At 41.0% G+C, this 17,563-nt stretch overlaps 1 protein-coding gene across 5 annotated transcripts in view; it reads left to right on the top strand.

Annotated features, from left to right (window-relative positions):
• LEF1 (lymphoid enhancer binding factor 1) overlaps window positions 1-15,038 on the top strand; it is a 115,437-nt gene extending 100,399 nt beyond the window's left edge. For 2 of the 5 annotated variants that reach the window (XM_075860510.1, XM_075860509.1), the window contains exon 9: window positions 13,109-15,038. In XM_075860510.1, coding sequence (XP_075716625.1) covers window positions 13,109-13,297 — 189 coding nt within the window. In that variant the 3' untranslated portion in view covers window positions 13,298-15,038. The remainder of the gene's footprint in view (window positions 1-13,108) is intronic. The other 3 variants (XM_075860512.1, XM_075860511.1, XM_075860513.1) reach the window with 2 other exon arrangements.
• Window positions 15,039-17,563: the final 2,525 nt, after the last annotated feature.

The following is a 17,563-nucleotide window of genomic DNA, read 5'->3' as shown; positions in this document are numbered from 1 at the left end:
ACAAGGTCCTGTGTTGTATATAAAAAATATGAAAACAGGCAATAATCATTCAGTTGCCATAGTACTATGTCTTGTTGAAAACACTTGCTCCCTTTTCTATGGTTTTGATCAGGTAGCAGTCACACTCGGGTCCTGGTGCTTGAGGGGGCCCAATGGACCCCCTTCCTTTAAAGAAGATATCAGTATTATAAATGGCACATGGTAGTTGGGGGTTCTGGAACAGATTTTGCATTAGGGCACAGGAGCTTCAAATTACGCCTGTGATTTTGATCACTCGTTTCAAATGGACATTTAGTGGATCCAAATCACCATCCAGATCGACATTCAGGTTTTACCTATGTATAACTGTTTGGACGTGGATGTAAATGCTATTTGGTTTCACACAATGTAACTAAGACAAGGCTAAACGAAGCCAGAGCAGTGCACGTGTAGGTTTCACTTCACATTCTAGTCATGGTTTGTTCTTGGAATACAGTGTTGGATTATATAGCAGGGGTCTCAAGTCATGCGGCCCCTGGGGCTGTATCGGCTCTGCTCCGAGACTCTGGAATTCCCTGACATCGCTGTCCACATATGAACAGCGATGTCTGGGGCTTCCCCAGAGCCGGAGTCCCGGGCAGAGCGCTAGTACAGGCTCTGCTCCGGGACTCTGTGTAATTCCCTGACATCGCTGCCCATATATGGACAGTGTGTCAGGGTCTTGCCCAGAGCGGAGCAGAGCGCTGGTGTCGGCTCTGCTCCTTTACTCTGGAATTCCCTGGCATCGCTGTCCACATATGAACAGCGATGTCTGGGGCTTTCCCAGAGCCGGAGTCCCGAGCAGAGCACTGGTGTCGGCTCTGATGCAGGACTCTGTGGAATTCCCTGACATCGCTGTACACATATGAACAGCGATGTCTGGGGCTTCCCCAGATCCGGAGTCCCAGGCAGAGCGCTAGTACAGGCTCTGCTCCGGGACTCTATGGAATTCCCTGACATCGCTGCCCATATATGGACAGTGTGTCAGGGTCTTGCCCAGAGCGGAGCAGAGCGCTGGTGTAGGCTCTGCTCCTGGACTCTGTGGAATTCCCTGACATCGCTGTCCACATATGAACAGCGATGTCTGGGGCTTCCCCAGAGCCGGAGTCCAGAGCAGAGCGCTGGTGTCGGCTCTGCTCCGGGACTCTGTGGAATTCCCTGACATTGCTGTCCACATATGAACAGCGATGTCTGGGGCTTCCCCAGAGCCGGAGTCCCGAGCAGAGCGCTGGTGTCGGCTCTGCTCCGGGACTCTGTGGAATTCCCTGACATCGCTGTCCACATATGAACAGCGATGTCTGTGGCTTCCCCAGAGCCGGAGTCCCGGGCAGAGCGCTAGTACAGGCTCTGCTCCGGGACTCTGTGGAATTCCCTGACATCGCTGCCCATATATGGACAGTGTGTCAGGGTCTTCCCCAGAGCGGAGTCCCGGGCAGAGCGCTATTATCGGCTCTGCTCCGGGACTCTGGGGAAGCCTCTGACATCGCTGTCCATACATCGACAATGATGTCAGGGGCTTCCCCAGAGCAGGAGTCCCAGTGATGTCAGGAGCACAGCTGGAGTCCCAGGAAGAGCCTACTAGGGCTCTGCCTGGGACTCCAGCTCTGGGGTTGCCCCTGACATCTCTGTCCATATATGGACAGTGATGTCAGGAGCAGAGCTGGAATCCCAGGCAGAGTGCCAGAAGCGGCTCTGTTCCGAGACTCCAGCTCTGGGCAAGCCCCTGACATCACTGTGGCAGCATCTACAGAGGGCACTGTGGCAGAATGTACAGAGGGCACTGTGGCAGCATCTACAGAGGGCACTGTGGCAGAATGTACAGAGGGCACTGTGGCAGCCTCTACAGAGGGCACTGTGGCAGCCTCTACAGAGGGCACTGTGGCAGCCTCTACAGAGGGCACTGGGGCAGCCTCTACAGAGGGCACTGTGGCAGCCTCTACAGAGGGCAATGTGGCAGCACTGTGGCAGCCTCTACAGAGGGCACTGTCGAATTATCGACAAGTGGGTGTGTGGCAGTATCTGAAGAGGACACTGGCATTGTCTAGGGGTGTGTTGCATTATCTACAGAGGGCACTGTGGCCTTATCTACAGAGGGCACTGTGGCCTTATCTACAGAGGGCACTGTGGCCTTATCTACAGAGGGCACTGTGGCCTTATCTACAGAGGGCACTGTGGCCTTATCTACAGAGGGCACTGCGGCAGCATCCACAGAGGGCACTGCGGCAGCATCCACAGAGGGCACTGCGGCAGCATCCACAGAGGGCACTGCGGCACTATCTAAAAAGGGGCTGCCCAATCTTGACAAGTGGGCTAACTGAGCCGCCGGACTGCATTTAGCGACACTTAAACTGGAAAGCTGGATTGTTGAAATAAGCACGTGGAGAAATATCTCAAATTTTAAACCTAGCGCTATTATTATAGTAATGTAGTATTATTATTCTAGTAATATAGTGTTATAGTAGTTCAAATAACTAATTGATTAACAATAATTTTGTATTGTATCAAATTTGAAAGTAATGCGGCCCGTCAACTTCCCACTTTTTCTATATGCGGCCCACTTACCCGGCCGAGTTTGAGACCCCTAATATAGAGCATATCTTAAAGGCTATGTAAACCTTAAGACTTTTTTTTCTTAACTTTTTCAGATGCCGCTTCTCTGTATGCCATATACATATGCCATACAGAGAAGCTGCATAGCACCGCTGTAGGCGAAATCCGTCACTCTACTAGATGGATGGCAGTTGTGACAGTGTCTCCTGTGTGCTTCTAACACACATACCCTAATACCGATCACATCTAAGTTCGTGAACTTAGATGTGATCGGTATTAGGGTATGTTCACACGGCCTATTTTCGGCTGTTTTTCAGGCCGTAAACGGATGAAAAATCGGATGCAGAACGACTCCAAACATCTGCCCATTGATTTCAATGGGAAAAACGGGGTTCTGTTCCTTTTGAAAAACGGCCGCGTAAAAAAACGACCGCGAAAAAGAAGTGCAGGTCACTTCTTGGGACGTTTTTGGAGCCGTTTTTCATAGACTCTATTGAAAACAGCTCCAAAAGCGGCCGTAAAAAACACCGCAAAAATCGCGAGTGGCTTAAAAAACGTCTGAAAATCAGGAGCTGTTTTCCCTTGAAAGCAGCTCTGTATTTTCAGACGTTTTTGAGTTTGCGTGTGAACATACCCTTAGGGATATCTTATGTTCTAGATGCACACAGGAGCCGATCTCAGCCAAGCCGTCAGTCCAGCAGACTATCGTATCTGGCTTACTGCGGCACTATGCAACTTTGATGTATAGGGCATACAAAGAAGCTGTGTCGAAAAAGTAAAACATTTTTTTAATTAAATGTCAGGTTGAAACATGTTTTAAAAAACATACATTTCCTAAAAATAAAATTGCTACAAACTTTACATAGCCTTTAAAGTATTTATTGATAAAGGTTTAGGGACAATATAAGTTAGCATTTGCCTTATCAGTGCTTTTGTGTGAAGTATTGCCTATTTTGTATCATTAATAGTAATATTAACAGTATCTAGTGCCTTTTAAAGTTCATCTGTCCTGTTCTTAATCCAGTCTAGAGCAGTGGTTTTCAACCTGTGGCTCTCCAGCTATTGCAGAACTACATCTGCCAGCATGCCCGACAGTCAGCGGCTGAAAAGCAACAGGTTGGAGACCACTGCTGTAGCGGAATATTCTCAGTTCATTTTGCTTTCACTTATGGCTTGAAAAAAGATCTATCCCGTAGTGGTTGGACTTTTTTTAATCCTATTTGATTCCATCATGCAGTGTGCGATACAGCGGATTTTATTAGGCCGGTCCGTCATTGCTTTTGTACGTTTATTTTGACTGTAGCCGACCTTTAAGGTATTTTTGGAATTTTGAGAAGTTTGATAACATAAGTGTAACCATATAGCTGATACTTTATTGTGCTGTCCGACCACCTACTTGACTGGTTCACCTACAGTTTTGGCTGTATGAACATTTCATGCTGTTTCTTTAATAATGCGGTGCAGTCTATCCTCTCAATTGTAGCATGCGGCTCTTTTGTTGAAGTGAGAGCCACTTGTGAGGACCTTGGGAAATATCATGTTGCCCACCCCTGAGTGGCAGAATGAGACATCTGTGAGGGCTTGGAGAATGAGGTTCATGACATGATATGCTGAATTCTCACATAGCGGCTGTGTCAACTTTATCATTTGTCTTTTCTTATGAATGTAAGAAAAGAATGTTTCTGTATTTGAGATTCTTCAAGATTGTTTTTATACTACTACTACCCGGAGTCAGATCTTTCAAGGGTGAATTATTTCAGATGATATTATCTGTTATATGTCTGCCTAAACTCTTGACCTTCCAGAAATCTACATGTAATCTCATGACTTGACCGGTCACAATATTTGTGTGTGACATCCCTGCCAAGAGGAATGAAGAGACTTCCATCATTTGCGGTCTAGTTCACGTCACGGACACCCTGAACTCTTCATATTAAGTTGAGGTTTTGGTCCGGAAGCCCCAGACCTCACTCACTCGGGTTCCTGGACATGAACAGCTGCCGCACTGTGCGATCAGGTTGTAACATGTAATCTCTGCCGTGTTTTCTGCTGTTTAGTGGAAAAGAGTTTCGAGAATATTGCCAGACATTTATGACTTATCTAAAAAAATGGGAAATTAGAATGTATCACACCAGGTTTGATGGGTACGCTCTATAGCTTATATATTTCATGTGTGTTCAGAGCTTTTTGTTAGTAAATTGTGAGATTTTTTTTAGATTATATTTAAACATTTCAGATTAAAATGGTGTTCATAAAATATAATGCCTTTTTAGTATATAAAGTAGATATGTTTTGACAAATCTCAGTTTCCTAACATTGCTGCCACACGACTTCACAGCGCCCCATGGAGAAAGAAAGGGAGGTCAACCTGAGCTGAGGCTCTCCGTCTCTTTGGGCCCAACAGCAGCCACATATGCCACAAATGTCTACCACTTTAGGAATCATTTTATCTGGACTATTGTGTTTGTATTACTTGAATAGGTCTGCCTTTAGATATTAGCGGCGCTGGTTCTGCAAAAAAAAAAAAAAAGAAAGAGTTAAAAATCTGATACAACCCCTACTGTACAAGTTGTTCAGCAATATATCAATACCTGTATGTAATGACTGATTTTAGAAATGTGCTACAGACGTGCTTGACATTGACATGTTAACCTACATTGGCATACAAGGCATGCTGTTAATATTAGCTGGGGATTTTAAAATAGCTTTTATTAACCATTTCATGTACTGACTCGAAGCAGGGCTTGATCAAACAGAGCCACAGTCATTACAACTTAGTTGAAGGGTATAATATTACGGTGTGATTCCACATTCATTCTCTGTGTGCCTGAATGAGTGAAATAGTTCTGTTGCTTCTTGAAAAGCAATTCTGCTCTGGGAATGGTTTCTTCTGGCTTTATCAGTAAACTCACAGCAGTGGCATTAAATATGAAGGACAAATAATAAGCACACAGTGGCTTTTATTCAGCACTGATCCTAGGACTTCACATATGTAAAATGTGACTTGCAGCACTCTCTTTGAAGCCTAACCACAGCCAGAGTGCTGTAATTGCAGCCTTTGATTGTGCCGACTTTCCTTGTGGATTGGGCCGTGCAGCGGCATGCCTGGCTTGGCAAGACTTCAGCAAAAGCCCCCCAGTGAAGTCTCAGATGTGGGCAGTCCTTAGTCTGCGAGCTGCATGCCTGTGGTTTCTTGAAAAGAATCCTGATTTGACCTGTTTTTCTGTCCACACAATAATGTCAGAGTTTCTTTCAAAGGTGTTTCTCGGATTAACTGGGGGACTTGGGCTATATTCACACGGTGCGGTCACATCACGGTTTATCGCCGTGATTACCACGAAACCATCAAATTTTGCAGTATTCGCTTCAATAAACCACGATTTGACCGCACCGTCTGAATATACGCTTGACCTCACAGCCTGCGAGTAAGCTACAGGTTACTGAAGTAGTAGTCGTATTTGTTAATGGGTTTTCTTCAACCAAATCAACATAAAGCCAATTATTGTTAATGAGGACATATTAAAAAATGTCCCAGGGCTTGTTGTAGGCAGGCTTTACTGACTCCTCTCTGGAAATGTTTATGTCTTAAAATGTCCCTATTTTTTATTATTAACCAACTACATAGAATATGTCATATATTGCATCATTAGTTTGTCATTCTTACCATTGCTTATTGTATTGTGGGTCTGTGGCGGAGCTCTGTCTCCTTGTCGCTAAAGCAGTTCTTCAATGAGCTATACTCTGGCTCTACAGCAAGTGTCCGACCACATTTTCAGCTTCCCAATATCGTATTTACACTCTCAATATGAGAAATATGAGATCAGTATAACATGACATGCTGATACTACCTCTTTATGTCAATCACAGTGCTTGTAATGGGGTTAGAGATGCAGATTTAAGACAGCATATCCTGACCGTCTCCTTTTCGAAGTGAACACCTCTGCAAAAGCACCTATTCTATGACATACTGTAGGTTCTTCTGCACATAGAGGAGCAGGTCCTGACTTAGAGAAGTCGGTGTCCAAATGGAACATCCCCTTTAAACTACTGAAGCCCTCTAAGTTCAGATAACTTAGTGGTCAACTGCGAGCAAGTAACTGAATTGGCTTATAGTTGATCGCAATGTATTGCTTCCTCTTCTATGGACGCACTACATATAAGCAAACACTGCGGCCCCTGCAACCATGGTCCTTGAAATCAGAGCTTGTAGACCAAAAAGCATCACATACCATACTATAAATACTGATAAATAAACTGTACCTTCCGGGTCCGTGAGACCCCCTTTCAAATATACGAGTCAAATAATTTTACACAAATGCACATACACACACTTATTAATATATACAGTAAGGTGAATAAAATATTCTGGGAGCCAAGGATACGCTTCTCTGAGAACTGGAAACAAAAATCACACAGAAAAAAATGAAATGTTCTCAGTACAGATTCTGAGGTTACAACTCCATCCTTGACATTGTAAAGGTCCAAACCAAAGAGGTCAGTAAGTCCAATCCCACAGAAAGTGACACTCTCCTTGACAACTGGTAATCCTCTGTTCCCATGGCCGGGCAGATTCCTACGTCTCTCGTAACCCCACTGCTTCTTTCACCTCTCAATATATTGTGGCTTTATCCACAGATACTTCGCTTGTGTACATTCTTTCTTAAAGACTCAACTTGCTGAAAACTTTTTTTTTTAACACCGTAGGCGATGAATCCTTTCCCGTTTTACTGAATGATATATTTTTAACACGTCTAGTACATCTTCCTAACCATTCTCCCGTGATTCAGATACGATTATTATTGTGCCACAGACACAATACTTACCTATATGAAGTTTCACTACTATTTGTTACATCTATGACCAGCTAAAGCTGTCCTCATACAATAAGGTTTTAGCTGTGCCAACCAAATTTACCAACTCTTACACCATTAAGAGGCATAATTTAAAGCTCCTAGTGGACCCAGGCAGGGCAAAATTTGTAACTGAGCACCCCACATATTATGTCATAAGGGTGTCTTCTTACATGACCAAGGGGCTTTTGGGCTCCCTCAGGCACCAGGGCCGGATACGACTCCTACCTCTGCACCCCTATAGCTACACCCCTGATACCATTTAACAAACCGACTAATGCCCCGAATGATACTAGTGGTCCTAGTGACTAATTAAAACTAAACCAGAATAAGAAACAAGTCACGACCAGGTGTTTGCTTCGTCAGGGGTTGACGACAACCCCTGACGAAGCACCAGCGAAACGCGCGTTGGGTTAAGCAGAGGTCCCCCTCCTGGTCTTGATCTCCTATTTATCCTCTTATACGCAGGTGTAGGTATACTACTTTACATGTCGTTTTTACTTAGATTGTACCTTATATATATTCTCTATACTTATTTGTGTGTTCATCTGTGCAAAGCGTACCATGCCTAGTACCTGCTTATCAATATGTATGTATGCACTTTAGCTATATATAGGTTTTGTCAGACCATTTTTACTTCTGGGGGGCTACTCTGCTTTTACGTTCGGATTCCGTTTGTGTTCGAGGGTCCATGGCATTTTATTATGTCTAAGTGTTATATGTTGTCTCCATGTGTCTAATTGACTTTAATAAAGATTATTTGTATTTTTTCAAACACCTGGTCGTGACTTGTTTCTTATTCTGGTTTACCCCTGATACCATCTGTATGCGAAAATCAGTGGCCCACATCAATATATGACTGTGGATGTGAAAAAACGCAGAGCATCAGTCTGTAGCCATTAAATCTCCTCTCAAGGACTGAGTTTTGACATTCACGTAAATAGTGAACCTTTATAGAAACCGAATACACCTGCACCTTAGTGCTAGAAATTAAAGCTCCATTTTAATGTTTCTACCCTCAGAAAACGACAAAATGTTGTTAGGTTTTTTTTTTTTTTAAATATAAGTAAACAAAGAACAAGTTCTAGATCTAATCAACAGCAAATCATATATGCATCGCTGTAAGTAATAAAAGGGATGAAAACCCGCTAAAAATGATGGTTAAAACATATACATAAAACATAACCTCAATGAATGGTAAATGATGTGGTTACTAAATCCGCCATGGGAATAGGCTTCCAACAATCACCAAGTAGCAGCTATGACATAAGTATAGGCTCTATATTGTGATTGGTGGAAGCCTAGTAACATGTAGATGGACAAACCACATCTTTGACTATATTGTGGACTACCATTTTTATTATTAATGTTATGTTTTATATATGCATTTTACCATCATTTTTAGATTCCTATTTTTAGAGCTCATTTTTCCTCTCTATTATTTTGATTAATATTTGGGATATTTTAACAGTGCAATATTGCTTTTCATTATTAAAAATGCTGCCAATATCATTGTAGTGCTTTTCAGTTTAGAGCCAATACTTGTCTTTTATTGAGTTCCTTATTAAATTATGAACGTGCGGTACATTTAGTGCAATGGGGTTGTCTGGGATTTAAAAAAAAAAAGTCTTGAAGCTGTAAAAAACAGAAGCTTTGAACTAAATTACCAGCTGAATTATGTCCCCTTTTCCGTTGCTCCCATGCGTTTACTATGCTGCAGTAACCTAACATCACATGACCACAAAATCCAATCTCTATAGGCTCCAGCGACATTTTGCCAAAGTTATGTAACGTAATATCCCTCAAAATCCGTTGAATTATGGATTCAATATCACTGTGGCCTAGTAAACACACAGGATCCATGAGGAGCAATGGAGACCAGTGGTGGGGGGACAGTAGAGGATTTCAGATGGAAAGTTTATTACAGGTTTTATTTTGTTTTTCTATTTTTTACACGTTACAGGGTTTATGTAAAATAGCCAGAGCACTTTAACTGAGCGTTACTTGATAAAACGGTAAAAACCCCTTTAATTCAGGTAATTATGAATTATAATTAAGTGAACGTCAGAGGAGCAGATAGAGACTAATGGCCGCTTGTAGATACGGTAGTCATAGAGTAAACAGTCATTTTTTAGTCAATCAGGGACGTAAACTTTAAAGCTTATCGTACAATTATTCCCGTCCAGGCCACATTTGTGACCGGAAATTATGCTGATCATCTACTCTAAATTGTACATTCTTTACACTTTAATTCCCAAGTCAAAAAGCAATGCTATCACTAGGTCTTTTAATTCCATCGGATTTCACGGCCCCTCTCTCATTGCAGAGGTCTGGAGCAGATCTGCCATAGTTATTATAACCTCCTGACTTCAAAGGCAGCATAGGGAAGAAATGGTCTAAACACAGCAGAACTGTATTTCTCTCGGTGTAGCAGACATTCCTGGCTCATAATCTGCTGCAGCTCTGAATCACAGTTCTTGCATCAGGCTGCTGTGAACCTACAGCCCTGGCGCCTCCGGGACATTGCTCAACAGGAAGCCCAATGTTTTAATGTTAGGCTAAGAGGAAAACCTTCCCAGGAAGAGCAACCTGGACCAAACCCTTTGAACGTCTGGGATGAAAAGACTAAAAGTAAATAAAATCTGTGGGGTGCTCCTGTGTTTCTGCGCCGTACTCTTGAATAGAGTTAACTTTTCTTGAAGATCAGAATGTAGACTGCTTTCAACTGCAGGAAAATTGGGCTGTGTCACTATTCTGTCAAGAAGATAGATAGATAGATAGATAGATAGATAGATAGATAGATAGATAGATAGATAGATAGATAGATAGATAGATAGATAGATAGATAGATAGATAGATAGATAGATAGACAGACAGACAGACAGACAGACAGACAGACAGACAGACAGATAGACAGATAGATAGATAGATAGATAGATAGATAGATAGATAGATAGATAGATAGATAGATAGATAGATAGATAGATAGATAGATAGATAGATATGAGAGAGATAGATAGATATGAGATAGATAGATAGATAGATAGATATGAGATAGATAGATAGATAGATAGATAGATAGATAGATAGATAGATAGATAGATAGATAGATAGATAGATAGATAGATAGATAGATAGATAGATAGATATGAGATAGATAGATAGATAGATAGATAGATAGATAGATAGATAGATAGATAGATAGATAGAATTTTTTTTTAAATAAAGGGGTTAGACCAGACATGGGCAAACTACGGCCCGCGGGCCACATACGGCCCGTTAGGCTTTTTAATCCGGCCCGCCGAACTTGTCCAAGATATATCCGTCCTCAGCAGCTGCTAGTTCGCGCAGGAGGACGGATATATCCGTCCTGTGATCGCGCGGGTACTGACAGTTTACCCACGCGATCAGCGGCAGGAGCACGGCTGTTATACACAGCCTGGCTCCTGCTGCAACTGCCGGAATCGAAGCACGCGCCGATTCCGGCAGTTTAACCCATTAAATGCCGCTGTCAATAGTGACAGCGGCATTTAATGTGTTTGACAGAGGGGGGAACTCCCTCTGTCTCCCGATCGGCGCCCCCGCAAACAAATCGCGGGTCGCCGTCGGGTTTCCATGACAGCCGGGGGTCTAACAAAGACCCCCAGGTCTGTCTTCAGCATCTGCCTGTTAGGCGATGCCAGAGGCATGACCTAACAGGTTACCTGTCAGTTTTACACTGACAGGCAATAATGCTTTGGTATACGAAGTATACCAAAGCATTATATATGCGATCGGCACATCGCATAGTGAAGTCCCCTGGTGGGACTAAAAAAAAAAAAGTAAAACCGTTAAATAAAGTTTGTGAAAAAAAAAATAAAAAAAATTACAGTCAAAGTCAAATAAAACTACTTTTTTGCCCCAAAAAGTGGTTTTATTTAATAAAACGGTCAAAACAAATCACACATACACATATATGGTATCCCCGCGATCGTAACAACTTGACCAATAAAATGAACACATTAATTAAACCGCCGGATGAATGGCATCCAAAGAAAACGCAAAAAACAACGGCAAAATTCTCTCTTTTCTCCCATTCCCCCCATAAAAAATAAAATAAAAGTTCATCTATAAGTCCTATGTACCCCAAAATAGTACTAATGAAAACTACACATTGTCCCGCAAAAATCAATCCCACGTACAGCCACATCGACGGAAAAATAAAAAAATTACGCCTCTTGGAACGCGGCGATGCAAAAACAAGTAATTTTTTTCTAAAAAGGTTTTTATTGTGCAAACGTAGAAAAAACATATAAAACCTTTACACATTTGGTATCCCTGTAATCGTGCCGACCCATAGAATAAAGTTAACATGTTATTTACGCTGCATAGTAAACGGTGTAAATTTATAACGTGAAAATTAATGCTGGAATAGCTGCTTATTTTCAATTCTCTCCTAAAATAAAGTTAATAAAAGTTAATCAATATGTTATAAGCATCTAAAAATGGTACAATTACAAAATACAACTCGTCCCGCAAAAAACAAGCCCTTATACGGCTATGTCGACGGAATAAAAAAAGAGTTACGACTCTTGGAATGCGACCGTGGAAAAACAAAAAATAATCCTTGGTCATTAACGTGCAAAATGGCCCGGTCATTAAGGGGTTAATGTGGCGCGTATTTCTCTTTATTTCACTTTAATTTTCACTTCGTTTCACGTCACCATTAAGCCCTTCGGTTTTCAAAGAGTACAATATCAGCCGTCACTTTGCCACGAAGCATGCAAACTATGCTAGCAAGCAGTCAACACAAGAACGGGCGGCTACTGCTCAGAGGTTGGCAGCTAATTTACAGAGTCAACAGAACTTTTTTCTTGATAAATCACAGTGCGTATGTTATTTTAATCTATTTACATTTCCTCCTCCCAGTATCTGCGAAATAGTATGTAAATGCCATATCTTGCATATTCCTTGAGACAAATTTATTAACTGATAAGGGCTATTTTTCACATTTGAAAGACAGTTAATAAATTGGGTTGTAGCGTTCTTACTGTGCTATGAGGTTTGCACACACTACATTTAATGCTTTAGTATATCCGGCCCAAACACTCCCTCCAAATGCTCCTGGCCCGGCCCCTCTGTCAAATTTTAGAACCCATTGTGGCCCGCGAGTCAAAAAGTTTGCCCACCCCTGGGTTAGACAGTAACATTTTTGGAATATTGTCATTCAGACATTGTCATTGGCAGTTTTGGAAGCTTTATTCAGGCAGATCCACAGATATTCGTGCAGTAAGAGCTCCCTCATGTGTCTGTTCATCGTTTTAAATGTAGTACGTGTAGTCCTGTTATCCTGTGTTTTCCCATGACTAAATCTAGAATGAGTCTATTATTCATTGCGTTACACTCCTACGTTAAAAGCACTAGAGCCAGTGACTAAATATATACTGTGGTTAACCACATAAGTTGATGGTTCTCTATTATTGCCCCAGAATTGTGTGATCAAGCAAAAAAAATGATAGTATAATAAATAGAACTGATATTTCTCCCTAGATCCAATGTAATGTCTTAATATGTGCCAAACAATGAAAAGCATCAGTTCATTATATATCGTGCTTAGCATGGATCAGGATATGAGATTATAACTGATAAATGATATTTGCTCATCATTAAATATCATGCACTTACTTAACTATATTTTCTATACATTGCAGGGGGGAAAAAGAATTCTTTCTCAGCGTGTAAAGCAAAGGCAGCAACGGCAGGAGGACTCCTGGAGATGGAAGCTTGTTAAACTCCCCAACTTCTCCATTAACAGCAATACAATCCCCATGGAGTCTGCTAATGACATTGCCATGCCACTGCCAGAGACACTGTACCGTATAGACAATCACTGCCTGTAGTTTGGCACCACTCGTACCGGGTGGGGCCTTCATGTACCGGGGGCCTTCATGTACCCCAAGGATGGAAGACATTGCAAGAATCATCAGGATCCATTATTATCCATCATATTCATACTTCCTACCTGCAGCGTTCACTGCGTACATGAAGTCCCTGAAGGGACCCAGCCGCAGACCAAACAGAGTGCTGACATTAGACATAAAAAACATGGACAAGACAAACCTCTTTTATTTAAGAATGGAGCAAACGGATCAATTTAGTTTTTTTGTTTCTTTTTTATCATTGTATTGTTTATCTCCATAAAACTTGAATGCTTTTATATATCAGATTTAGGAATGATTGATGTATATTTTATTAGTCAGGGTATAAAACTAAGTCCCCCATCCTGCCCCGGTTTTTGCAAAAACAAAAAAAAAAGTTTTTTGTGATTTTTTTTCTGCACGAAAAGTCTTTTTTTATATTCTTTATTTACTTAGGGATGGATAGGTCTTTTGATGCTTCCATTATGAAAAGGGTCGTACAGAAATATAATGTATTAAGAATATATAGAGAGGAGCTGTCTTTGCTAAAAACGATATATAACATTGATGTCGAAGTTATAGATTGTAAAACAAAAGCAAATGTTCTGAAATTTCATGTCTGAATACATGGAAATTAGCAGAGTTCTTACATGGTGATTTGTGGAAAATTAATGTGTAACTAAGGAAGAAGATTAGTAGCCCCAACTTATAATTAGTGCAGTATACAATATACAGTAAGTAATACCAACCTGTTTTCAATGACAGTTGTAGAAAAATAAGGCTCTGTTCACACTAGTGTCAGAGCTTCCATTTATAAGAGAGCCAAGACAGCTAGGCTGGATCAGTTTTCAAATGGATCCCAATAAATCTTGACGAAGACCATTTACTTATAATGTAGTCTGTCGGGTTTCGGTATTTTTGATGGCAAAAATAGTGCTGCATATAGTGCTATTCTTGCGGTCAGAAATACCAGAAAACCCTGATGGAAAGCCATACCTCAAGTGTGACCAGTCTAAGCCACTGACATTGTGTAGCCGATGTTTGGCTAAGGGACATTGACGATATAATTCAGCCCAGATGGCATGCCAAAGGTTGCCCTTTCCTCCTATCAGCTCATGGCTGGCACTCAATATTGTAATTGTACATTGCCATTGTGCTATCTTTCTTATGTGTTGTTCCGAAAGTGACAATAAGAAGGTCCATTCCACATCAATGGTCATAGATAGTGTCATCCTTATGCTGGCAAAGCTCTGTGACGCCCCCATTTTTGCTTTTTTTCAATTAACTATTTTTCACAAATAACCATGACCTCGGTCTTTTATCTGTTTGTATTATGTCAAACACATATGTTTAATATATAATTCATCTTGTAGGAGGACTTGCAGAGTCTTATATTTGGCCCATAAGTAACAAGGAAAGGGTGATGCAGTTTTGTGTATTGCTTCTCTATACTTTATGGGGACAAAAAAAAAAGGAGCCCAGCACTTGGATTCATTGTTACAATGTAAATTGTTCTGTATTGTATTTGTATTTTTTTCTTTTGCTAACCTATAGTGGGATTTGATGCCAGTTGTAAAAAAAAAAAGTAATAATAATAATAATAATTTTGTGTCCCCTTTATTGATAGCAAAGTACAGGCTTTGCAGAAAGAAAATTGTCAATTCAACTTTTTTTTTGGTCATTCCAATTTGAGTTAATGTGCTGAGCATATGTTTTTAAAAAAAATAAAAGCTTTGTAATAAAACAGAAAAAAAAATACTATATTATTTGTTGCTAAGGAAATACATGGTGTGGTCTTTTTTTTTAAACTTTTGTTCATAGGGCTTTATTTATCACATACATACCCTTTTATTTAGCTTGTGAAGTGGTTAAATAGCAATACTATCATACTGATACTAAGAAAATATAATGTAAGTTTATAGGGAGGTAATCTGGCTATATGGTGATATGAAAGCTTATGTGTAGGTATATTTCCTATACAGTCATGTGTAACGTGAGGTTATGTGGAGGTATAGGCGGATATGTTATCAGAATATTCTGCACTATTAATGGGAAACATATTACAATGACAGGTCAGCTGAGCTATTATCCTAAATGGCACAAAATAACATTGTGCCATTTGTATAATTGCCATTAAGAAAGAAAACAGCGGACTCATAGGTATAGTAATGAGCCCGACACTCCCCAACTCCCTCACATTGATTGACGGCCACTGTGTATACATCAAAAATTATCATTTGTCGACAGCACAACTCCCTGTAAAAATAGGGGATGTGTTGCCGACAATAGGCAAACTGCATGGGGACAAACGATCGTAGTAACGATAAAACGTAAATGGAGCAAAAAATGGCTGATAAACATGTTATTATCGTATATTGGCGCTTGTTACCGGCCAGGAAATCTGGTCATGTAAAAGGACCTCAATGCAGGCTTTTCTGATAGCTCTGTTCTGATTGTGTGGTTACTGGCACCCACGAAAAGAGCCTTAGTCCAGAAAGCAGAAGGTTCTTTACAAGAAGGTATAGAAAACTCATGACCACTTTTTCCAAAACAGTCAACTGATATCCTGAGTAGACAGAATAACACCTAATAATACAGACCAGGCCTGAGACACTGGGAAGACTAAACATTACAAATGAATTTCATCCTTTACCGGACATCCATACAATGTACAAAGAGATGAAACCAGGTCTTTGGCTGCAGAGTGCTGAATATAATTGCCCTGTGGTCAGGAGAACTGGCAGTGGTTGCCTGTGCCAACTCATTGACTGTCAAATGATATCCGCAGTTTTCTCAAAGAATGATGAATAAGACCTGGGAAGTGGGACAGAAAACTGCAAGCTACGCAAGATCCAAAACAAGCACAGAGCACTGACTGGAAATAGTGTTTTACTTATATCCTTGGCTGGAAAATGGCTGACCAAGTTAAAAAAATATGCCCCTCCTAAAACAAACAGCTACTTCAGGGATAAATATAGACTCTCACCATAAATATACGATACAGTCACATGTGCCACTTAGTGGCTGCCAGTATATATATATATATATATATATATATATATATATATATATATATATATATATATATATATATATATATATACATGATACTCTTATCAAAGTATCAAAGGTCCTTTTCAGACGGATGCCAGGCAGAGTATACAGCTCTGGTTCCGGGATCTGTACAGTAGGAGCTTTTAGTCTCCACTACTTAAACCCTTTATGGGCCCTTGTTTATGTTGCCTCTGTCCCATGATAAAGACTCTGGACCAGTTCTTGGAGAGGTTAGTCATTGTATATCTTTGTATACTCGAGGAATACCACAGAAACATAGGGAGAAAATACAAGCCACTAGTAGATGGAAACAAGCTAGATTGAAACCCATGTCCATAGTGCTGCAGTCAAGGAAACAAGTCTAAAGAAGCAACCATGCTGTGCAATTGCTTCTTTACATCTTTGTTTAGCTTTACAATAAATTTGCCTTGGTAACTTTGTAAAGCAACAGGCAATATATATGTGTTTCTACGTGTGCATGTAATGATTGAGGACCATCAAACAGTTGTGGCTTCTGAAGGGATTACTGCAGTGTAAGTTATTTGATACCTCACAGCCTCTTTTCAAAGGCATTGAGATATTTTATTGTTTAATCTGTTTTTAATTTTGACACATATCCGTTTCCCATTTGGCCTCCTCCTGAGTAAAACAGAACCATCTGTTGCCTCAAACATAGGGTGGTGTATGCAGGATTTACAGGCTCATCTCCTCCTGCCCTCTGCAGACAGTTATGCTTATAGTAATGCTTCTGCTAATGGCCTTCATACTGTTATCGTTACAACCACGGAAAGAGGGCGGCCTAATTCAAACAAGCAGTATGTCTGCAGGGAGGCGCAGGTCAGGCTCCTGCTACAATCCAAAAACGATTTTACATTGGAAGGTTTAGGCTCGGTTAACATCTGCGTTAGGGTTTTCTGATGTTCTGCTCAGTCATAGGAGCAAACCAACAAAAAAAAGAGATCGCATGACGTTAACAAACGGCACCCAACGTAACCCATTGACTGTAATCGGATTCGTGCAGCATGCTTTGGGTATGGTGTTTTCTCTGGAGTTTATCCCATAGGCTGCTATTAAGTCCCTGTTCACACGGAGTATTTTGACGAGCTTTTTGGAGCGGAAACTGCTCCGCAAAACTTGTCAAAAACTGTCCGAAAATGCCTCCCATTGATTTCAATGGGAGGCGGCGGCGGTTTC

The sequence above is a fragment of the Rhinoderma darwinii genome, chromosome 1 (genome assembly GCF_050947455.1).
Source record: "Rhinoderma darwinii isolate aRhiDar2 chromosome 1, aRhiDar2.hap1, whole genome shotgun sequence".
Classification (NCBI taxonomy): domain Eukaryota; kingdom Metazoa; phylum Chordata; class Amphibia; order Anura; family Rhinodermatidae; genus Rhinoderma; species Rhinoderma darwinii.
Note: the sequence above shows the minus strand (reverse complement) of the source record. Positions and strands in the feature narration are given on the sequence as shown.